This window comes from Pleurodeles waltl, chromosome 7 (genome assembly GCF_031143425.1).
Source record: "Pleurodeles waltl isolate 20211129_DDA chromosome 7, aPleWal1.hap1.20221129, whole genome shotgun sequence".
NCBI classification, from domain to species: Eukaryota; Metazoa; Chordata; class Amphibia; order Caudata; family Salamandridae; genus Pleurodeles; species Pleurodeles waltl.
This window is the reverse complement of record NC_090446.1, coordinates 115179922-115205390: the sequence shown is the minus strand read 5'-3', so window position 1 is coordinate 115205390 and position 25469 is coordinate 115179922. Positions and strand designations below refer to the sequence as shown.

General features: G+C 44.9%; 1 protein-coding gene across 1 annotated transcript in view; it reads left to right on the top strand.

The window, feature by feature from the left end:
* Positions 1–25469, top strand: part of LOC138303801 (uncharacterized) — a 229414-nt gene that overhangs the window by 69838 nt on the left and 134107 nt on the right. Inside the window, exon 2 of the mRNA XM_069243223.1 lies at positions 11485–11543. Within this exon, the coding sequence (XP_069099324.1) occupies positions 11513–11543 (31 nt within the window). The 5' untranslated portion in view covers positions 11485–11512. The remainder of the gene's footprint in view (positions 1–11484; positions 11544–25469) is intronic.

Here is a 25469-nt window from a genome sequence, read left to right as displayed (position 1 = left end):
TTTTGGAGTGACCGATAACAACAACAACAAAGCCAGGCGAAAGCTGTAGACCAAAATGCATTGCAGGAATTGGGGACGTTAATAGAACAGATGGGCAACTATGCTGCCTGCACACATTTGCCATCAATATCCTCATGTCAAATTAAATATTCAGGGCACGCGGCACGTTCTGAACCTCTGCAATAATACTGAGCTGTGATGGAGTTCCTAATTTAGCTTTTTATGGGCCGATGGAGGCCCTTGAAGCCATAGAGCTGGTATTTAGGCAGATGCATGTATGCACCCAGCTGATCCTACCTAAACTAGGTTCCTTGCTTATTTGCATGCACATTTGGGGCACATTTATAGAACAACTGTCAGGATGGCCTACAGGAGAATCAGGAGAATCTTCAAGCCAGCGCCCATAAAAGGGCAGGAAGAGCTGCGGGTTAGTGTGTTCATCTAGATGCACTCTGCAAGAGAAAGTAATCATGAGACATCTGAAATGTCGCTGCCCATACACCATCCCAGCCAGCGTTTCAGAGGCCTACCAGTTTCCTAGTAGAAATCAAAACAGTGCTGCCTTTGTAAAGGCTGTAAAATGTACTGTTACCAGTTATTTAAAATATACATTCCATGGGCGATGGCTCCTCCCAGAGGAATATTATTCTCTCGCCTCATGCAATTGTTTATCTGGTATATCCATCCACCTTCCAGACAAAGTGTTTCATTGGACTACATGAGGAACTGTATTACATTTGAACAGTACACTCAATCAAGAGTAAGAAATGAATGCAACACTGTCTGTTTTGGGGTGGTATTATGTGAAATAGATTGGATGTGATGATGCCTCGTGGTTTGACTTGATTTTGTGTTACCTTTAGCTATGTCATATGGATGGTCTGATTTGAACGGCATGGTGTGTTGAGGTGTGAGCAGAATAGGGGCGGCTCCTTCATAAGGGCGGAGGAGCGTCGCCGCCCCGCCAGCAGCAGAAGCTGCAAACTTTTCCGAACAAAAGGATAATAAACTATGTTTATTATCCTTTCGTTCTGAAAGGAGCGGGGCAACGGGGGTGACGTGCACTGAGCCTCAGAGTGCATGTGTGTTTGGCTGGCCGTCTTTGGCCGGCCAAACACACATGCGCAGTAGGCTGTCTCCAGCCTGGCAACAGTTGCCAGGCTGGAGAGAGCCTGCACAGACTCCCAGTCTGCCTGGGAGTGCCCTGGCTGGGAGCTCCCAGCCAATCCTGACGCTGCTCTAAGCAGTGTCAGGCTTGGCGCAGGGAACGCTGGGAGCCTGTGCCTGAAGCCGGCTGCAGCAGAGACAGAGGAGCGGAGCGGTCTTCGTTGAGGTAAGTTTTTATTTTATTTTTAAAAATAATTTAATGTATCCCCCCGCTCACCCCCTCCCCCTGTCCCCCCTTCCTCTCCCCGTGGTGCTGCACCCGCCCTGCCCCCTTTAAGTGCTGCGAGCCGCGACTGGAACAGAAGTATTGTGGTAGAATGTCGTTTTCTGTGTTGTCTAATCTTCTGACTGTGGTATGGTTAGCAGTGGCGCTACTGCCAAAAATGATGCAACATGGTGTGGAATAGGAGGTGTGGTGATGATTCTTTTCTATAGATTAGTAAGGTGTGTTGTAAAATTGGTTTGCACTAAGTTTGCACTGCAGTAGAATAGTGCCATATCAGGTGATCTGATGTGCTTTAGTGCGCTGATCTATTCAGTTGTGGTGGAGCCGAATGTGGTGTTGTAATATGGTATAAGGGTGTGGTGTTTGTAATTTGTATTGTATTCTGTGGGATAATGTGGTAGAATGTGGCATTGTTTGCTGTTATATCAGATGATAGGTTTTGATACACAAGTTTGCTTTGTTAGTGTTTCACTTTCCCAGGCATTGACTGGCTGTTCTCTCATTAAAGCCTTTTGCATATATAGTTTATTTTGCAATTTCGTAGAGCACACAGGGGCATATTTATACTACATTTGCACCAAATCTGCATCTTTTGTTTACGCAAATTAGGCACAAAACTAACTCCATATTTATATTTTGACAATAGACCCGTCTAACATCAAAATATTAGAGTTTGCACTATTTTTTAGATGTGTGAACCTACATTGCGTCAATAAGTTGCAAGGTAGGCCTTCCTATCTAAAATATGCTGCTATCCCCGTAGCCCCATATTTATCCCACCGTGCTAAAATGACCAGGCGTTAAGAGAACTGTGGATCCATTTCCATGGTTAAACACCATGGAATGGGTCCACAGGTGCCCTCCCCAAGCCCCACACCCCCACCCCAGCCAGAGGGGCACCAGAGGCTTTTGATTATTCCAGTTCGTAAGTTGCAATCTTTTGTATATAAGACAGCCATGTAGTTTCTGGCTTCAAGGAGCTACATGCAAACTGTAAGTCATGAGCATAGATTTTTATTGTTTTGTTCTCAATCATTTGTTTTTCTAGGATTGAAAAGAAGGGTTCCTTTAAGAAGTACCAAAGTCTTGTTAGTACAGACAACCAAAATCACTGCTAGATTTCATATCCTTACTTTGTTTTTCTCCTTACCGTTCACTCTTAACATATAATGTATATTATTATGGACAATATGTGAATCACCCGCCTATAATCCTCATTGCCTTTTTTAGCATTTCTTGTACTGATTTGCATACTTGTATCATTTATTTTAGCCTCTGTATTTGATGTAAAAATCTCTGACACCTGACACTGGGGTAAGTAATGCAGTAAAAGAATTAAATAAAACAAATTAGTAGATGCTATTTAAATCATTATTTGTGCAACTACTCATACACACAGATGAATCTTACAGTGCATGCTTGAATTCTAACAGTGCTTGCATAGAGGGATGAACAAAGTCAAAATCCATACCCCAAATCACAGTTTCTCTAAATCACTTGCGAAGTGATAAGCTGTGTGCCTTTGTTTTCCTCCATTGGATTGACATCTCCAGAATGCTCCAAGCCAGGGTAATATTTGAACAAAAGAAAGAATGATGGCCCTTTATTGAGCTCAGCTGGAAGTGAAAATAAGAGATCCCCACCTCTGCCTGCATGTTGCGGCACTGAATGAAATGCAGACAGCATGTGGGCACTGCTAAATTATGTCCCTCTGTCAGAAAATGGCACCAGGACAAAATCAGCATCTTTCCCTGAGTTGGCTGGATCCCAGATCCTGGCTTTGGCTGGAACCGAGATCCGGGGTGACCCCCTACTTTCCAGCACTGCTAACTGGGAGACACTGAAGATTTATTGGGCGACATGGACTATTGCAGAGAAGCCATAGTGGACAGGCAGTGTTACTAAAGGTGAGACATGGGAGACCATAGGAGACGTATGCAGTCTCATGTGGACAAGTAGGCTTCCCTCTGAAAACCACACCTTTCACAATGATGTTCTCTCTGTTTGCTTGTACAACCCAAGCTCGTTAGATAAGACATTCCCACTTCTGAAAACAGCACATGCATCTTCTATTATCTGTAAGCCCCGCAGAGAACATTGCTGGCACAACACAACTCATCAACATCAGTGGCGTAGCAGCTGTGCCATGGCTCCTAATGCAAGCAAGGCAAATGGACCCTCGACCTGTTAATATTTGAAAAAAATCCATAATTGGTGTAAAATAGGCCCCTCACACATCTGGGCACTGTACCACTGCACCTGCTGCATCATTGATAGCTAAGCCCCTGTACAACATGCATCCGTTTACACTGTTTCCTGCAGACATTTAAGCTCCAATCAGATCCTGCCAAAGGAAAGGGGATTGCATGATATACTTGTTTTCCTGTGATATTGGTGAGCAGTACACAAGGTTGAGGACTAATTATAGGAAACTATGCATGATTACACTTGTATAATAAAAAAACTATGAACACCCACAGTGGACTAGCAGAATTAACTCCAAGAGAAGCCTTCAGCACCACAATTACAACATTCACTGATCTGACACTGAAAAACACCATGCTCCACTACAGAATGGCTAAGCTCTCTCTTGACCCGTATTTCATCTCTTTGAAGAACTTCAGTGACTATTTATATATGTGATAGTTCTATAGCATGAACCTAACCAAAAAGCAGCACGGGTCTGTACAGTACCATGACAAGCATAAAGTCAAGTGATAGGAAAGGTAGCCAGTTTGTGAACAGTTAATACATTGTGTTGTTCTTTACAAAGATCTTTCTTCAACTCTTTTGTAAATTGGAGCAGAATTGGGATGATCCTGATGTATATGGGGATGTTGTTTCAGATCCTAGGTGAATAGATGGAAAAGGCCTGCTGCCTTTTTTTCACTTCTTAGTCTTCAGTCTGATGGTGTCCAAGTTGTGGATGTGGCGAGAACCACCAGAGATGCTGAGCTTACATACAAGATAAACATGGGTGCTGGTTGTGATGGCTTTGTAAATGATGCAACTTGTTTTGAAGACAGTGTATGCAAGGTAGCAGGGTTGGCCTGGGACCAAAAATAGGCCTGGGCACCGTAATAAAAGTTGCCTTCTTTAGTAGATTAGATAACTAAAAAGGTGCTGCACGGTTGCAAACTGGAACAATTTTGAACCTGTAAACACATACTGTACCATTGGTTTGCAAGGTACTGAAGAGAAGACTGCATGGATTTGAGCTTGCTGCTGGCAATGTTTGTTTTAAATCAGAGAAATCAACAGTAAAAAGTGTCCCAGCAGACCATAAAACAGGCCCACACACAGCAACAAAAGTGGGCCACATGCTGACCTGTGAGACCAGCCATTTGGCACTGCATGATTACCCTATATGCCAGTCCAACCATGACGGCAAGGTGAGCCAATGAAGTGCTATAAGGATGAGCGGTTGCTAATTAATGCACTTGTGCTTGCCTACATCAGAGCTGTAATACATAAAAGAATGGTAGACATTTTCAGGGGCTACATTGGGTTTAGGGGTCCTTCTGTTTTTGTGTCCCTGGAGCAGGGACATTTGAGGTCAGCAGCACCCGACCCTTGGAAAGTAATTCCAGTCCCTGGGTGGAGTCAGAAGTTCTTGAGTTGTCTTCTTCAGTAGAAGAGGAGTCCTTCAATCCTTTTTCTCAGCAGGAGTTAGGTGTCATTTTTCTTTAAATAGGGCTTCTTGTTCAGTTTCAGTCTTTCCAGGTCCAAGAAAAAGGGTGGTTGAGCTGCAAATATTATCCTGTACATGAGCAAGTGATTGGAGAAACTCTGATGCCCAATCTTAACTATTTTCTCCTCACTGCCTCCCACCTCTGTTTAGAGCACTTCCTCTGTCACAGGAACTCAATTTCACAGAGGTAGAATCCTCCTGTCACACAGCAGGCCTTGACCCACTAGACACTCCCCTATTTAGACGAGCTCTCCTTCCACCCAAGAGAGTCAGAACTAGTTCCTTCCTCTACTGTGACTGGAGTCAGGCTGTCTAGGAGGGTACTGGGGATGTATAAGAGAAGCCCTCTCTGAAATCTCCAACTGAAAAAAGAAGTGCCAGGGCTTGTCTTTGTTTAGTCAGTTGTGTTCCTGTTCACTCTCATAGAGCTATTCCCTGCTAAGTGGCAAGTAGTTAACCCCAACTTGTTCTTCTTGTTCTTCCTGGGTTCAGTGCAGGCTGTTTTCTTCCGAGCCTAATTTGTTGACTTTCCTAGCCAGATGTGTATTTCAGCTCCGGAGGAACTGAGGGGCTGATTTAAGAGCGCCTAGCGCCATCGTAACACACATTAGCTTCATTTTGTTTGACGCTAATGTGGCTTTAGATGTCCAAAAACACCACGCCATATTTACAAAGTGGCTCAATGCATGCATTGTGCCACTTTGTAACCCTCTGCGCTACATTTTGCCTGCTCCAGGCATAAATTATGAGTACGGGGTGTTCCCCGTTAGAGGGGCCGAAAAAATTGCTCAAAGAAATCTAAGAGTTTTTTGTGGATAATTTTTTTCGCCACTTTTAACGCCTGCTCAGAGCAGGCGTTAAGAGGCGGCACATCATTATTTATAATGGGCCTCAATCGGCTTTGCAGGATTAGCGTCATAATTTTTTACGCTAATCTTGAAAAGCTCCGAACTAGCATAAAAAAAAATTGACACTAGTTTCCCTAACTACCACCATGGTGTGCCGTATCTAGATACGGCGCACACATGGTGGCATTAGGGGGGCACTAAGTAGTGCAAGAAAAGTGGCACTGCACTGTGTGCAGCGTCGCTTTTCATAAATATGGCCCTGAATGGCATTAGTGGTTCAGGAGCAGTGCACAAGCTACTTTTCTGGCCATTCAGCCGGGAGCAATTTGGGGCTAAATACCTGACACAGGACCTCCCATATGGATATATAAAGAAGCCAAGATCAGAAGACAGGTCTCCTGGCTCTCTTGCTTACATTTTAATCATTTGACCAGATCGACTGTGCTTGGGAAGAGGATTTTCACTCGAGCTAATATTTCCTTCACTGTAGCTCCTTGAAGCAAGAATTCACTACATAAAGTGGTATTCAATGACGTGACACATGACTCTTTGCAGTAACAAGCCCAGGTAGTTCAGGGGTTTAAGAAGGAGGTTTATTCTGCTAAATGGGATCTTGAGGATATGTCAACACTCCTAATGCAACCAGACAGATTCAAGAAGAAAAGAAAAAGGCACGCTAACCTGATGAGAGAGAGGCATCGTGAATATTTCATTAGCCATCCTCCACTACACTGTAGGAAATTTCCCTAAAATGCTTTACTAGTATTTGCAAGCCAGCAGGAGATCATGTTTTGGTTTTCACTGTTCATTATTTATAGTACACCAGAGGCTAACAATATCTGTATGAAATCTTTATATGACACAGTACTTCTAGTCTGACTGTTGCCTTGGAAAAAGGGGGAGAGAGGTTTTATAACAGGATGTCATAGGTCTTCCCAGAATTTACTATTATTACAAAATTGTATGCTAGCCTCTGTACCAGAGCCCTAACTCGTTCTCCGCATCTAAGCTGCATCATCTATCTTACTAGGACCCTCATACACTTGGGGGCAGATTTAAGAGCATCTAGAGCATCCTTGTGCCACATTAGCGTCATTTTTTTTCCGTGAATGTGGCCCAGCAAGGCTAAAATCGCCATGCCAAATTTACAAAGTGGCAGAATGCACGCTTAACCCTTTGCGCTACATTGTGCCTACGCTATGCATAATGTATGCAAAGGGGACGTCCCCCGAATCTAAGAGATTTCTTTACGTCATTTTTTTCAGCACTTTTAATGCCTGCTCAGAGCAGGCGTTAAAATGAGGCACACCATTGTTTACAATGGGCCTCAATGGGCTTTGCAGGATTAGCGTCAACATTTTAGACGCTAATCCTGCAAAGCGCCAAACTAGCGTCAACAATTATGATGCTAGTTCCCTAACTACTGCCATGGTGCACCATATTTTAAGTACGGCACACACATGGTGTCGTTAGGGGGCCCTAGAAAAGTGCTGCTGCACTAGGTGCAGCACCACGTTTCATAAAACGGACACTAAGGGCCTGATTACAACTTTGGCGAAGGGGATTAATCCGTCCTAAATGTGACGGATATCCCGCCCACCGTATTACGAGTTCCATAGGATATAATGAACTCGTAATACGGCGGGCGGGATATCCGTCACATTTGGGACGGATTAAGCCCCTCTGCCGAAGTTGTAATCAGGCCCTTAGTGTAGCATGCTTCATCCAGGGGTTTCCTCATCTAATAATGGCTGAGTGGGCCCGAGTGGGCCTTAGTGGGTAACTTGTGCCAGTCACACTGTGAATCCAATATAAGTCTGCTGGAAAAATGAAAGATATTTTCTGTTACTCTCTTGTGGAGAAGGATTCCTCACAGTTCGTGGCTCAACAGACATGACACAGATCGGCATTATGTAAGGGGCTTGGATAACATGGATAGACAGTGTGGGGATATATGATGATTGTAAGTGAGAAGCATGGGGCATATATAAAGATGGTGTGGGGATCCCTGACAAACTGAGTTTGTTGCGAATATACAGATGAGATAAAGAGTAAGTGTCATACAGCAGAGAGTGTTATGAACTTGGGGTAAAGAGCAAAGTCTGAGATGCTTGATTCACTTGGATAGGCACTTTGGCACATTTAGAATAGATGCAGAGTTGTGTTGGGTGAGTAACTAAGGACACATTGAGAGGGTGAGGTGGTAAAAGCACGAGGACTGGTGGCACAGAGAGCTTAGGGCATATGCATAGACAGTGTAAAGTACTTGGACAGCAACGCAGAAGCAAGAGGCTCTTGGGCCACCTGTACAGATATGGTGAGGAGCTTATGTGGGTCATGACTAGAGGATCTTAAGTGCTTGGGGTAGCACAGTGTTAAGAATTTGCAAAACATAATCAGGTAGTGTGATGAAACGTGGGAACATGTATGGGCAGTGTGAGGTTTTTACAGCCTGTGAACTGGCAGGGTAAAGAGTTTGTTGTACACAGACAGCGTGAGATTTATGGGACTTGTGTAGCAGAGCACTGAATATTGTCAAAGATAAGTTGTGACAATAGCCTCCTTTTCGCAATGTGACTTTCAAGGTACAATATGCATTTTTCATAATGAATGAGAAAAAAAAGAGTAAAATGGTTCCAATCTTTAAGTACTAGTCATACAGGTATTTATTCATTCATAAATAGTTACAATCAATATTAAGTAATATTTTTACAAGGACTCATTGCATTAGATTAATATAACTTGATACTGTTCAATGCCCATGTTGTAATGAACGCCAATCGTTCATTTTATGGGCAAGCCAAACGATGGTCTTTGTGAAGAAGTTGTCAGCTGACAAATTTTTTGTCCCATTCTCGGGACTTCCTCAAAGTTCATTTTTTTATGGGCCACCAAGAACTGTGGGACATGGACAGGTGTACAGAGAGTCGCTGAAAAGTGAAAAGGACTGATATGCATACAATGAAGAGCTTGGTGCCTTTGAACATTGTAGAGCGATTGGTGGACACAGACGATGGGATATTTCTGAGGGACAACAGACTAGAATTGTGGGTATGTGCAAAGAAAGCATCAAGGGAATGGGGCCAATAGTCAACCAGTGTGAAGGGCTGTTGGTAAACGGACATACAGCAGGTTCAGTGATAACAAAAGGTCAGCTTTCACTTGTGCTGAGGTCAAATCACCTTGATACAGTTTAGCTCAACCTACACACTATCCAGTAGAGGAGAAGCTACAGTCAGTACAAAGCATGGTAAAAAAGACTTGTTCCAGATTGACAAGTAAGACAAGGCTTGAGTTTTTCATCCTGCCAGCTCAATTTACATGCTGAATACTTAACAAGACAAACTGGTCTGGAAAATGAGAGTGGATTATAAATCAGCAAAAGAAGCATAAACAACACTCAATGTAATGATGAAACAACTCGTGTAACCAAAAGCGAGGCAGACATGATAGCCCCATGATAAAAGTCAAGGATCAACCTGAAAAGAGAGAGTGCACAATGAGTGTGATACAAGGTGAAAGAATGGGCGATGGCTAAATGTATAAAAGACCAAAGTGGTGGACACAGGTATAGCAACTAACTTTAAAGTTGATGATGACGATCTAGAATGGTGGACAGATGCTGTTTCTGGGATCATCCATTGGTAAAACAGGTTCCATCAGTCATACATACACCCCAGATTAGCACTTGGCAGAGCTATAAAGAGAAAACTTGCAAAACATTTTCAAAGAAAGTGATGTCCCTAAAAGAATAAAGATCAGATCTGCCCAATTGATGGTATTTATCAAATGATTTAGGCCCAGGTCTCTGTACTGGGGGTGAATGTTTGACATTGTTCAGCATTCCGTCCATCACTTTCTCTTTTTGCATTTGTTGCCCTAAATGGGACAGGTATTCCCAGAAGTGGGTCCCACGCTCCCCCATGCCACTGGTGTGAAGCTAGCCTGGCTGATGAGGGGTGAGACCCCGAAACTGGCCCCAGGGAGGAGCTGGCCTGGCAGTTCGTACTGGACTGTTCCCATGGGGAGCATGGTCAAGACTGATTTGCACATGGCTAGGTCCAAAATGGAATGTTATAGGTAACAAAAAAATTATGGATTTAGGCCGAGAACTCTGTACTGAGGGTGAATGTTTGACATTGTTCAGCATTTCGCCCATCACATGCTCTTTCTGCAGTACTTTCACTTGCAGCACAGGCAAGCAGATTGTAGCTCTCATACTTTGTACACTTAGGGGGTCATTCTAACTCTGGCGGGCGGCGGAGGCCGCCCGCCAGAGTTCCCCCCTCCGAAATACCGCACCGCGGTCAGTAGACCGCGGAGGGTATTCTAAGTTTTTCCCTGGGCTGGCGGGCGGTCGCCAAAAGACCGCCCGCCAGCCCAGGGAAAAACTCCCTTCCCACGAGGATGCCGGCTCGTAATCGAGCCGGCGGAGTGGGAAGGTGCGACGGGTGCTGTTGCACCCGTCGCGTATTTCACTGTCTGCCAAGCAGACAGTGAAATACTTGTAGGGGCGGACCGCCGGGAACTGGATGGCGGTAGGGGGGGTCGGAATCCCCTCGGCGGCGCAGCTAGCTGCGCCGCCTTGGAGGATTCCAAAGGGCGGCAGTACACTGGCGGGAGACCGCCAGTGTTGCCGGTCCGATCGCGGCTTTACCGCCGCGGTCGGAATGCCCTTGGGAGCACCGCCGGCCTGTCGGCGGTGCTCCCGCCGACCCTGGCCCCGGCGGTCTTAGACCGCCGGGGTCAGAATGATCCCCTTAGTGCTCAGTTTCTTGAAAAAGACCATGATGCAGGGAAAAAAGACCGAGGACCAGCAGCAAAGAGGATGCCTCAATCACAGCAGCAATGAGTGCGCCTTTAAGAAGTTTAAAGACCCTAATGGTAGACAGCCTAGTTAGATGGCATGCAGGAGGCTTAATGACACATAATAAAACAAGAATTACTTTTCTGAAAAAATAGAGCGAGTGTGCTTCTTTCCTTTCACACCACTAAATAAAAAAAAGCTTTTTCCAGAGTTGAAATGGATGTCTGTGTTACTCCGCCAGATCTAGCAAGAGCGGATAATTATCTGCCTCCTGTGTGCGGTGGTGGAAAACATGATAGCATTAATTATGTGTAATCCACGCTTCTCCGTCTGGCTCTTTTGTATTCAATGCTTTTTCGGCAATAAAAATGTTGTACAGGGACCTCAGCAATTGTTTGAGTAAAGAAGCAAGTGTGTGTCCGTGTGCATATGTGCACGTGTGTGTGTGTGTGTATAACCCACTCCATGTGCACATCGTCAGGGGTAGTAAGCGCTATATAAATACTATTACAATACAATGCATGTGCGTGTATGTATATAATCTACTCCGTGTGCACCTGTGCGTGTGTGTGTATATCGCATTCCCTGTGCACGTGTGTGTGTTTCCTGTTCCTAAAGTGTGTATAGCCCACTCCGTGTGCACGTGTGTGTATAACCCACTCCGTGTGCAGGTGTGCGTGTGTGTGTCAGTGCGTACACGTGCGTTTTACATATAATCTCACCCAGCACTTCTTTCCTTCCACAGAACAGGAAGAGGCCTTAGCAGGAAAACTATGATGGACAGGAAGCGCCTTGAAAGTTTAAGTAAGTAATGACTGTCTGTGGAAGGTAAGGATCGGTGCCGACTTCTGAACTTTCAGATCAGTGACAAGTGGCCAAATGGTTGATGTACTGAAAGGGCTGCAGTTGCAAAGTTTGCATGTTGGAAAATTGAAGACTTTGTGACTACAAAACACAAAGTCACAATGTTCTAGGAGGCAAATTTAAGAGCCCCCTAGCAGCACCGCAATGTCACTTTTCGTAACGCTCCGATGGCACTAAACACTGCTCCATCTTTACAAAGAGGTGTAACGACACTTTTTGTGGCGTTACGCCTCCTTGTAAATATGGACCCCTCCGACTCAGTTTTCTGCTGGAGAGGGGCGTGCAATAGGTGTTGCTGTGAGCGTTCCACAGCAACACCCATTGCTTTTGACGCTGCCCCAGATTTACGAGAAATTGTAAATCTATGGCAGTGCCAAAAACTAATGCCACCCAAGGGGTGGCATTAGCATGGCAAAACAAGGAGGAATGCTTTTATTCCTCCTCGTTTTTTGTTTTCAGCAGCACACATAGAAGAAGAAAAATGCCATAGATGACTGTTTATCTGTAGGAAGGTATCCATTCTTGCACTTAAACAATCATTCCAAAATGATGCTTTGGTACTTTACTTCTATTTGTGCTGCATTTTTCAGCACACATAGAAGTGCAAAATCACCATTATAGATTGTTTATGTGCAGGAAGGAACACCTTCCTGCACATAAACAAACTATCCCCTAAACTCAGACACCTGCTTTGGCACAGGCAGTTTAATTTAATGCAGCACCTGCTCAGGGGAAAAACACAGGGGTACGCCGTATTCCTATAAGTATGGCGCATCCCTGTGTTTCAACAGTGGTGCAGTGCGGCACTGCTATTTTTGGCACAGCACCGCGCTGCTCCACTTTGGCATAAATCAGGGCCTAAATGTACATTGTGATCTATAATTGCATTTGGGACTTGCAATAAACACACTGGTACTCATTACAAATCATTGCAAAATGGTGTATTATCTAGGCAACTTGTTTCTAGGGATTCACAATGAGATGAACTCATGTAGTTATAGTTAGGTTTCCCAGATTTTTGATTGGTAATAACTTTGCCACCATTAGACACATCTGCACGAAACATTGCAGAACTAGGCCTATATTCTCAAAGCTTTCGTGTTACTTTTTTAACGTTAAACCAACGCAAAACTTTTTGTTGGCATTCACAAACTAACGCAAATAGGTATTTGCATTGGTTTGTGTGGCAAAGTAATGCAAAGCAGCGCAAAACGCTGCTTTGCATTACTTTCCGTCAAGGGGCATTACATGAGTGGTACATGGGCACACTCATGCCACCACCCATGCTTTTTGATGCTAAACCCTATTCTGAAACATCAGAAGAAAGGGTTTAGCGCCAAAAATTAATGCCCTTTCAAAAGCAGGCCCACAAGGGACAAATGTTTTTATTTCTCCCTGCTTTTCTGACTTTGCATGTGTGCTGAACTGAACAGCACACATATAAAGTGGGAAAAGCATTTGCACTTGTCTAGGCATAGTGTTTTGTACAGGAAGGGGATCCTTCCTTTACAAAACCTATGCTAGACTCAGGTACACACCGTAGCACTATTGTGCTAAGGTGTGTGCATGGCGCATGGCAGCTGCAAACAGCGCCAGCACTAGGAAAAAGGAGGAGACTGCCATTTCATTCAGAATATGGCGCTCTCTACTTCTTACACAACGCAGCGCAGCAACTTTGTGTGCTGCGCTAGGTTGCCTATCACCTGCCAGAATCTGGGCCTTACTGCTTTTCTACATTGGCTGATGATGCAAGGTTTCATAGTGATTAGCTAATGGGGTGCAGAAAAAAGGAGGCCTCAAAACACTTTTTTCCACCAATGCATTTTTCACAGACATTTTAGACAGACGTGGTGGCAAACTGGCAGAATGAAGTTTTATAACATTTGGTAGAAATGTAGATTAAGGTGTGGAATGGAACATTTTTGTTATTAGATGTGAATTGATTCAGTAGGTTTTTAGTAATAAGGGACTGAAACTTAATGATATATTGGGCTGCGGTATACAGAGGTAGTTTTGTGGTAGACAAATCACCATATTTTTGGTGAGGCCCGTACAAAGTTAAAAGGCAGTCATATTTTTTTAGCTCTCACTTTCGCTGTGCTCTGGGTTTCTAAATGAGATATAAAGCATTACAATGTTTTAAGCTATAAAAAGACATAAGGCACTTTACGAAAGTCTCAATATTTAGGGTAAAGTATTTTTATTGCTGTTTAATTTTTTTTTAAAATTACGGAGTACTACGTCATAGTGCCAATTGAGATTAAAAAAAAAAGCATTTATGAAAACAGACACTCGATGATACATTACTCCACTCCATGGCACGCCTCTCCACCACACCATTCAACTTTATGACATGCCACTCCACTGTACGACATGCCACTCCTCTCTATGTCACTGCACCGTACGAACATCCACTCTAAGACACTTTATGATACAGCATTCTATGAAATGCCACTCCAGTTTATGACACTCTACTCTATTCTAGTTCACTCTATGACACGCCACTCAATTCTGTGACATGCCACTCTACTGTATGACACTCCACTGCACTCTACAACACTCTACAACACCCCACTCTGTGACACGCCACATTACAACACTCCAATCTATGGGACTAAACTCTACAACACTCTACAACACTTCACTCTATGCTACTCCTCTCTATTACACTCCACTCTGTAACACTCTACTCTGTTCCACTCCACTTTACAACATTCCACGTCACTTCACTCTATGACACGCCACTGAACTGTACGACACCAAACTCCACTCTACAACATGCCACCACACTTAACAACATGTCAGTCCACTCTACGCCACTCCACTCTATGCCTTTGGACTTTAAGACACTGTGTGACACACCCCTCAATGACAAACTCCACTCTACTCTATGACACACCATTCCACTCTGTGCCCCTCTACTACATGCCAGTATACTCCACTATATAACACTAAGACATACCACTCCACTTTACCACATGCCACTTGACTATGACACATCACTCCATTCTACGACATACCACTCTACTGTACGGCACTCCACTCCACTGCATGACACTCCATAGCACTGCACTGTACAACACGCCACTTCACTCTATGACATGCCACTCCACTCTACACCAATGCACTCTATGCCGCTCCTCTCTATGACATGCCATTGCATGACATGCCTATCCACTTCACTGTACGACACGGCACTCCACTGTAGCCACTCAACTGTACAACATCCTACAGCCCTCTATGCACCTCCACTCTACTCCAATCTGTAACACTCTACAACACTCTATGACATCCACTGTGACAGGCAACTCCACTTCACTCTACAATACACTACTCCACTCAGCGACACGCCACTCCATGCTACGACATGCTTCCCCACAATATGACACACCATGCCACTCTACAACACTCCACTTTGCTCTACAACACTCCATGCCACTCCACTGTGTGACACACCTCCCCACTCTAGGGCATGCCACTCCATGCTATGACACTCCACTCTACATTGCTCCACTCCACTATATCTCGCTCCAGTGTACTCTGTAACATGCCACCCCATTCTAAGCCACTCTACTGTACGCCACTCCATTCTACCCCACTCCACTCTATGCCACAACACTCTATACCACGACATTCTGTGCAGCAACACTCTATGCCATGACACTCTACGACAAGACATTTTACAACACTACACTCAATAGCATTCCTCTCTATGCTACACCACTCTACTCCACTCTATGAAACTCCATGCCCCTTCACTCTATGATACTCTACTCTGTTCCATTCCACTCCACAGCACTCTGCTCCACTCTATGCTACTCTACAACACTCTAGTCCACCCTATGCTACTCTATGACACTGTACTCCACTCTGTGACACTCTACACAACTCTCTTTATGTCAGCCAGTTTACTACACTTTACTCTTTAACACAGTACTTCACTGTACTCCACTCTACTCCTCTCCTCCACCTTATGCCACTCCACTCTATACCACTCTATAAAACTCCATGCCACTCCACTTTACCACACTCTATGACACTTCTCCACCCTACAACACACCACTCTGCAACACTCTACTCTACTCTATGCCACTCTACTCAATGACATTCTACAACACTGCACTCTACAATACACTTTCTATGACACTCCACTCTACAACACTCTCCGCTCATCACTACAACACTCCACTTTACAACATTCTACTCTATGACACCATGCTCCACCCTACTCCACTCGATGCCATTCCACTCATCACCCTGCTCCCTCTATACCACTCTATGGCACAGTACTCATCTCTACTCCACTCTATACTGCTCCGCTCTTCAACATTGGACCCTCCACTCAACGGCACTCCACGTTATTCGATTCCACTGTCCTGTACGACACGCCACTCCACTCCACTCAACTCCACTCCACTCTAGAACACTCTACTCCACTCTATGACACTACAGTCTATAACAGTCTCATCCACTCTACTGTAGGCCCCTCCGCTCAATGACACCCAGATCTATTACACTGTAATCCACTCTACGACATGCCACTCCACTCTCCAACACGCTACTCCACCTTATGATATACTACAACACTCTAAGATATATCACTCCACTTTCCGCCACTCCACTCTACGCCTGTACAATATAAGACATTCTATGACATGCCAGTTTATGAAATACCACTCCAATCTAGTCCACGACTGAAACTCCACTCTATGCAGCCCATTCTACTCTGTGACACGCAGCTCTACTCTGAGCCACTTTACTCCATGCCACATCGCTCTATGCACTCCACTCTATGCCACTACACTGTATGCCACAACACTCTATGCCATGACTCTGTATGCCACTACGTTCTATGTCACGATACACTACACTATGGCGGTTTATGACATATCACTATACAACACATCACTCTACGAGATTCCGGTCTACACCACAACATTGTATGTCACTCTACTCTTCTCCACTGTACAACACTATACTCCACTCTAAGTCACGCTATGCCCCTCCACTCCACAACACTGTCTTCCACTCAATGCCACTTCATTCTACACCTCTGTACTCCACTCTCTGCCACTGCAGAACACTCTGCTCCACTCTATGGCACTCTACGACACTCCTCTCCACTCTATAACGCCCTACACAACTCACTCTATACTACTTCGCACCACCTTACGGACATGTACTGTATGACACACTACTCCAATTTACACCACTCTACTACATTATTCCAGTCTATGCCACTACACTCTAAGCCACTCTCTGCCTCTCTACTCTACAACACTCTAAGCCACTCTGTTCTACCACACTCACTGACAGTCTACTCCACTCTATGATGCACCACTCTAAAACACTGTACTCCTCTCTATGCCACTCCACTCTAGGCCACTCCTCTCTATGACACTATAATGTACAACACTCTACTCCACTCTACTTGTCTCAATTCCACTCCATAACACTCTATTCCACTCACTGCATTTGCACAACACACTACTTAATGACACTCCACTCAACAACACTCCAGTTGACGCCACTCCACTCTATGACACTCCACCCCACTCTATACCACTCCACTGTACTCTACAACATACCACTCCCCTCCACTCGAGACCATTCTATTCCAATGTATGCCCATCCACGCTACCTCACTGTATTCCACTCTCCGACACTCCACTCTAACAGGCACTCTACAACACTACACTCTGTGACACTGTGCTCAACTCCACTGTATAACACTCCACCCAATGACACTCCACTCTACTCCACTCTATGCCACTCCACTTTACAAAGCTCTGTTCCACTCTATGCTGCTCTGCGACACTCTACTTGATGACTCCACTCCTTGACACTTCACCCCATGACACTCCACCCAGTGACACTCCACTATGCAACACTCCTTTCTATGGCACTCCACTCTACAACACTCCACTCTATGCCACTATACTGTATGACACCCCACTCCCCTCTATGCCACTCCACTGTAGAAAACTCTTCTCCACTCTATGCCCCTTCACTCTATGCCACTCTGCTGCACTCTATAACACTCTATGACACTCCACTCTATGACACCCCACTTTACAACATTCCACTCCACAACACTACAGTCTACACCACTCCCCTCCACTATATTCTATGACACTCCACTCTACTGCACTCTACCTCAATCTATGCCACTCTATGATACTATACTCAACAACACCCCACTCAGCGATACTCCACTCGATGATACTCCATTCCACCTGACTCCACTGGACAACACTCCCCTCTACAATTTGAAAAACACATTTTTATCCAATTTTTTTAAAACACAATACAATTCAATGAAAAATACAAAGGTTAAGGCTAAGTTATAGTTAGGAACACTTCAATTTTGTGTATGCAACACCAACTTAAACTACAAAAGCAGAAATGATAAAGGCATAGTTATAACTCACAAGTGTGATTTCTGTCTCGATCGAAACATACTATAACTCATGCACCTCGATCCCCAAGTGTTGTCACCTCTCTATCCACACTTCATTAACTATAAGGAAGCCCTATACCATGCACACTGTTCTCATAATTTATGTCTTTTGAGATGTCATGAGTCTTCTTATAAATGCTATAATTCAATATGCTATAAGTAATCTAATATAAAAGTGTATAAACAGTATATGCATAGTTAATGTAGTGTGGTGAGCAAGTTTACAATACTCAATGTACCTTATCTATGAATCTCTGTTCAGTTTTGCATGCCCAAGTACTGATTCATATGCCCTTGTTCTGCTGCAACTCAAAAGTAATTACACTTCATAAAATTCCCAGTACTGCATCATGTTCCCCCATTTTATTCAGCATAATATCCCCAGGTTTCGACTTCCATGCCCAGGTTTTGACTTGAATGCCCAGGAAAACCCAACATGTCCCTTAACCTCCAACTTCCCAAAATGTCAGCTTGTCGTTATAAGTCAACACACCCATTGGTTCACTAAATAAATGATTTATATTTCTAGTAAAGAAACCAGTTTCATCCCCCAACACTAGCATATCATTTGCTGAAAATATAGGGGGACATTACAACCTCGGCGGTCTTTTTACAAGACCGCAGAGGGACCGCCGTGCTGAAGACCACCAGTGGTGGCGGTTTTCCGCTCAGCGTATTATGACTGTTGGCAGCTCTACGTCATTTTTCCGATGGAGAGTCGCCAACAGCCATAGTGACGGGCGGCGGGGAAGTGGAGGTTGCTCCACCTCCACCGCCACACCAACAAAACACCGCCCAGCAAATCACGTCCTGTGATTCGCCGTGGCCTGTTGGCGGTGTGGAGTAGGCGGAGCTGCCCCCATGGCTCCCGTCCCCTCCCGGAGGATCGACGGAACAGGTAAGTCGATTATCTGTTAGGGGAGAGGTGTGGGGGGGTGTTGTGTGTTGTGTGGGTGCATGGGGGTGTGCGTGGGTGTATGTAGAGGGGGTGTGTGAGTGTGTATATGCTTGCAGGGGTGTTGCGTGTTTTGGGAATGAGTGCGTGTATGTCTGTGGGTATGTCTGTATGGATGTGTGCATGTATGTTTGAATGTGGGTGTGCGTGTCTGACTGTGTGTGTGGATGTAGGCATGTATGTCGGTGTGTGTGCATGTATGTGTGTTGGTGGTGCCTGCGTGCGTGTCGGGTGTGTATGTGTAAGGTAATGTCGGGGCGGGTGGGGGGTCCTGCCACCTTTGGGGGGTGGCAGGAGTGGTGGGGGTTGTAGGGGAGGGAGTCGGGGTGGGGGTGGGGTGTGGGGTAGACCCCTATCAGTGCCAGGGAAGGAATTCCCTGGCACTGATAGTGCTTACCGCCATGGATTTCATGGCGGTTCCTACCGTTGGAAATCCACGGCGGTAAGCCGGGTCAAAATACCGGCGGCAGTATTGTCACGGCTGCCGGGCTGGAGACCCAGGTCTCCAGCCCAGCAGTCGTCTCCGCCCTGGCGGGCGGAACGGGGAAGCAGCGGATGACCATGGCGGTAACCGCCATGGTCATAATCCTCAAAAAAAGACCGCCAGCCTGTTGGTGGTCTTACCCCCGCTTTAACACCGTCCGCCAGGGTTGTAATGACCCCCATAGTCTTTGCGCACCCAAACAACATCATTGTTAAACTAAACTAATTTTGGCTCCAACCAACAACGTTTTGTCAGATTTCATGCTATTGTTACCTAATATTCTCACATACCATCCTGCCATGCTCACAAATGTGCACCTCACATACCCATGCTGCCTCATATCCCCTTGTATCATGGCCACGTGTCAGTAACAGCTTCAGATGTCAAGGTCCTACCTCGCAAACCTATGTCCTTTCTCACATGTTCGAGTACTGATTAATATGCCTTTGTGAAAACATTATATTCTTAAGCTTAAGCTCACATTACACTTCATATTCCCATGTACGTCCTCATATCCCAATATACTAGGTTCATACGTTTTTGTCCAGATTCATCCTCACGTCCCAAAAATTGATTTCTGTGTCCCCTACCTTTCTCATTTGCTAAGATGCCATGATCAAAATTAACTGTATATTTCCGAGATAGTGCATTATCATATCCCATTTAGTGCCATCAAGTCAATGAAGCCTCCTGGCGACCATATAGGTAGATTGTCTCCAGAATGCCTTGTCTTTTATTTGGGTCTTTAGACTTCTCAATGGCGCACTCATTGCTGTTGTGATTGAGGCGTCCACTTTGCAACTTTTTGTTCTCTTCCTTCTTTTCCAAGCATCACAGTCTTTGTTGCTTAAAAACAGGAAGACCACCATCAAAAAGCAATGCACATCCTTATAGCATTGAAAACAAAATACACACGCATGTGTATGGGCACACAAACTCCAACCCCCCTCCACACATACTCACACGTATGAACACACACACACCCCAACCCCTCCCCCCCACACACACACATGCTCCCCTCACATCAAACTTTTCACTCATATATAAATCTGCCATCTGTTGTCCCTCTCTTGGTACAGTTTTCTGGGGTGGCACCATGGCAACGCGTGCTGCAATCTCCAAGAATTGGACAACAGCACCAGTTTGGGGAACTGCCAAATGTGCCAGTTCAGTACTAAAGCCTCTGACTTTTGTCTCACGGGAGGCAATCCACAGCTGCTTCCCAGTATTGGTGCTCTCTCAAATGAGATGAAGATCTTCGGCTTATAGGATACAAGAGCTCAGCTTAGCACTGCCCCATTCTCCCCATATAGGTCAATGCCAGGTCTCGGGGCAACACTTGTTGGATGGAAAACGTCTTCTGCTTGCCTCTAATGAATGTGCGCTCCTGCTAGTAGGCTTTTGATCTTTTGCCTCATCACACATGAGAGCCATGCATGTGTACTTGGGCGTCCTCTGAAATACCATGTGATCCAGAGAAGGGCTTTATGGTCTGGGGGAATGTGGGGGGCACTGCGGATGTGCCTTCCATTACAGAGTGTCACCACTGTCAGTTCGCTGGGCTGATGACAACTGACAGTGGTGTCAGCAACAGATTATAGAAGTAGGACATGCCTTTTTACCTGTCATCTGCTAGCAGAGTCATCAACTGGCCTCTAATGTGTTTTTATATTGGTCTGCTGGTCCCCTGTAGTTAGGTGCATTGCTCCATCCTTACGGGACGTGGATACTGAGTATCTATGTAAAACTCCTGTGTGAGGAGGAGGCTGTGCACAAAGTGTGTTTGTTACATGTGGCCATGTCTACATAGGAATTTAGTTCAGTTTCGTGATCCAAAGTGGTCCTTCACATAGAGGTGGGAGAGAGCCTCAGAGAGCAAAGCAAATTGGAGCACCTCTCAAGAGCATTCCTGAGATCCTTCGTAGTGCCCTAGGGTCTGGAGTGTGGAAGATGAGAGACAGAGGGCCCTTTTGGAAGTGTAGGGACATTCCCCTGCCATTTCCTGCTCAACTGTTCTCCTCACAGGTTAACAAGTAGTTAAGCTGGGCAGCTTCTATTCCCTTTTTTGTCTTATTTGTGCTTCTTTGACAAATACCTCCCAACTGGACTTCACCTTCCTGCTAATTTCTTAATTGAGAGAGTAGCTGGACCAGGAAGGGGAAACAAGCAAAAGGTAAGAACTTCCCGAAGCCTGTCCCAGCGCCGGACCCTTGGAATAGATAAACTGTATAAAGATGGGTCCGAAACTACCAGCCAGAGTGCTAAGGATTATCTACCCGAATTCCAGGTGTCCACACAAGTGATGTCGCGTTGGCTCTCATTATCCTAAATGAGACTACTGGATTTCTAGGCAGCAGGATCGATAACGGTGTGGGGGACTGAGTCTGACCCACGTGTAAGGAACTCTGTCACCCTAAATCCGGTTGTTGCTCCGGCTAACTAGCAGTGCCTCATTTCACCCACGGGGAAGAAATGATTGGGCAGCCGAGCGCATGACATCTTTGGAACTTCTCAGGGAAGTCGTGGTCACTCAGATCCAAACCAACTCTCTCATTCACAATATGGTCTCATATACAAATGACAAAGACAGTATAAGTTTTATATAATGTTTTAATAAAACTACTGTATTTTAGATATTAAGGCGTGAGCCGCAATAACCAGAACAATACAACATAGTAGGATTGATATAGTAACCAGGAGAGTAAAACATAGAAATAAAGCTATCATAATTCCTAACCGTTTCTACTCTCCCTCTGCTTGTTCTATTTAGAGCACAGCATGTTAAGCTTTCAGCTTGCCTTTCTGTATCACTAGGGAGACGGACACACTCATACCTGAGCAAAGGCCTGTGATCTGGTTCAGCATCTGCAACGAGGCAGTCAGCGTCTAGTTGTGGTTCCCTGGTCGGAATCTCCCTCCTCCATGTATTGGGACAAGGAAGTGATTTTATAACTAACATGTCATCGTGATCACAAAGTGTTCCTACGCAGGAATGGCAAGTCTAGACTCCTACCACGTCTATCGGCAATGTACCAGACTGTATCCTTGACTAAAGCACAGAGTGAATATGTTATGAAGAACTCCAGTGCTGAAGTAGGCAAAACAGTGTGATATGAATAAAAAACAACACCGTAGAACTGGCTATTCTGTAAAATAACAGTACGAAGCCTAATAGAAAGCATTTAGAGCAAAGTGCACAGAGGCTCTAAGCTGTTAGCAAATGAATAAAATATATTTAGGGCAAAGTGCACAGAGGCCTAAGGCCTGAAGCTAATGCGCAAAATATACGTAAAACTGACCACACTACACCCTCCCCTTGTCGGTAGCAAGTGGTTCTAACAACATAAAAAAAAAAAACATGACCTAAATTTAAACCCAACATTTCGACAAGATGAGAAGACAACAAAGTCATAAATTTAGGAAACATGTGACGATAGAGCGAATTGCAATATAGTGTCAATTTAGTCGGGAGAGAGAGAAGAAAAAAAAAAATCCAATTGTCAAACAGAAGCAATAGAACGTAGAAGCTCCTCCACTTCGAGATATGTCAATATCGGAAGATCCACGCCACAAAGTACCATGGAGCAGGTGTGTTCCAAAGCCCCAAAACCATTCAGGGCGGCACCCCGTGTAGTGCCACGGAAAGAGACAAAACCATCTTCCTCCAGGAAGGGAATCTCATAATCCGCTTCACGAAGCAAACGCAACCGCAGTGCACAAGTCTGGGAATGAGCCCTAATCGGGAACATCAACAGATCAAGATCAACCACTGGAGAGCGCTGCAGTGAGAGACAGAAAGCCAGTGCATGTTCAAACGAGCACCAAAGGCATCGAAACACGGGTTGCACACAATCCAAAACCGGTCGGAACGACAAAGACCAGTCACACTCCAAATGAGCCAGGAGTGTTGCTCCAAAACGCTGCATCATGCGTTCACGACACAGCTGCGCTGACGGGAGCAGCAATACAGGATCTCGTTGCGGCGGGACAGCCATTGCGAAAAAATAGCAACAATAGCAAAACTCCAGCTAATAAAGCCAAAGTAATTGGGAAACCCCCAAAAATGCTTCCGAAAATAGAGTGTATAGCCGAAAGTATCAAACCGAATATGGAAGAGAAGGTGTGAACGAAACCAACACCAACGGCTTTGAAAAAATGAGCAATACCAGCAGTGCTAGATGCATTAAATATACGTCCCACAAGTTCACCGAAGTGACTCGGAAAGTTAGTATTCAAAAGGGACTGTATCTCCGCCGATTACCTTGCCACTTGAAGTGCGTAGGTCTCGCTAGCAGATGTAAGGGCCACATGCTTTTGAAACAATAAAGCTTTCAGCCGACTCAACTTGTCGAAATCAACCTTGGAAGTAGCAATATGAGGCCAGATGTCCGCTACCTCCCTAAATTCAGTAGGGGGAAACAACACATTCCCGCAGCACGTAACGGCCTTGTTGACGACAACGACGTAAACTATTCCGGCACGCATGCCACAGCAGCGTTCGCTGTTAAGAACAATGTAACTCCCATTAGAAAGCACCTGGAAAGTGTTTTTAATTACCGGGACTGGAACTCCCTTCAGATAACAAGCTAAGTTAGCAATCGAAGCATTACACGCTCCGTGCAAGGACAGCTGTTTACAAACCATGGAATGGCTAACAGAAGCTTCGCATTCGCTACCGCTAAGAAAAACTTCCCGCAAACCATTAACACATCTGTACTGAAAAGGAAGCTCCCACACCTCGTGTATGTAACTGTCACCCAATAGTTCATATCTACCCACCGGAATGTGCTTCAAACAAGAAGTAAATTGCAGAGTGGAGATAGGCAAATTAATAACCCCATGAATCAACCACTCAGCTGACGGAATCTCAGCCACCGTAAAAGGCAGTTTCTCCAACTTTTCAATATTTAACATAACATACTTCGCTTCCTTCTTAGCCATCAATTGTTGTTGACGAGTTAAATTAAAGGAGATAAAGATCTCTCTGGCACGAATGTGCTGCCATGGAACGCGACCCGCCTTCAAGGTCTGAAGAGTCCAACCCAGCTGCATGATAGATCGTGTCTGACTCTGCCCATGATATAAAGAAGACATGTCTGATTTTATAATGTCAATAGCAGAAGAGACAATACTGTCAATCGTGTAAACACGGTCAGAAAGGGTATGCATGCCATTATCAACAACAGACAAAGTCTGCAGCAGATTTTCTTGATCAATCTGTCTTAACCGGGCTGCAGCCTCCTGCTGGGAAAGTTTCCAAAACTCATTATACACTTCGTATAAGAACCTTTTTCTCCGGGGCACCTTGGGACCTGACAAGAAATCTTGTAAATCAGTACCATTAGACAGTAACTTGAGGTGTGACTTAACTGCACCCAGCGTGGAGTACTTCAACCATTGTTGACAAAGTTTCCCCACACTGTATGTAGTTATTATATCTGCATGTTCTGGTGAAATGTAACGAGGGTCTGCCCTACTAGTCCTGAACCCCCCAGAAGAGGTAAAAAAACGTTGATGACACTGATTAGTGTCTACAGGCCACAATAACCACCCGCCCGGATGTAACGATGAAGCGTTAAGCGTACCATTCTGGACCCAATGCGTAAATTCACTAAAAGTAGCATTCACATAGTGCTGCCAGTTATTTAATTTAGAAGGGACAGGTATTCTAGGCAAAGTCAATTCTCTAATCGACGCCAAGCCCAAACAACTAGTCTGTTGTACTGTGTCATTGAGGAAAATCATTTGCACAGGGATAATGCATGCCCGAAATAATGTATCTCTGCCTTGCATCTGCCAATTTTTCGTACCCCAAACACTTTTCAAGTCAACAGTCTTCAACCATTATTCATATCCTTCGACCGAAAGTTTAGATACAAACGAATTAGAATACAGTAATTTAGTATCGGTCAACAAAATTTGCTTATTAGAATACGGTGTCACTTTAAAATAGTAAGACTTAGCGTT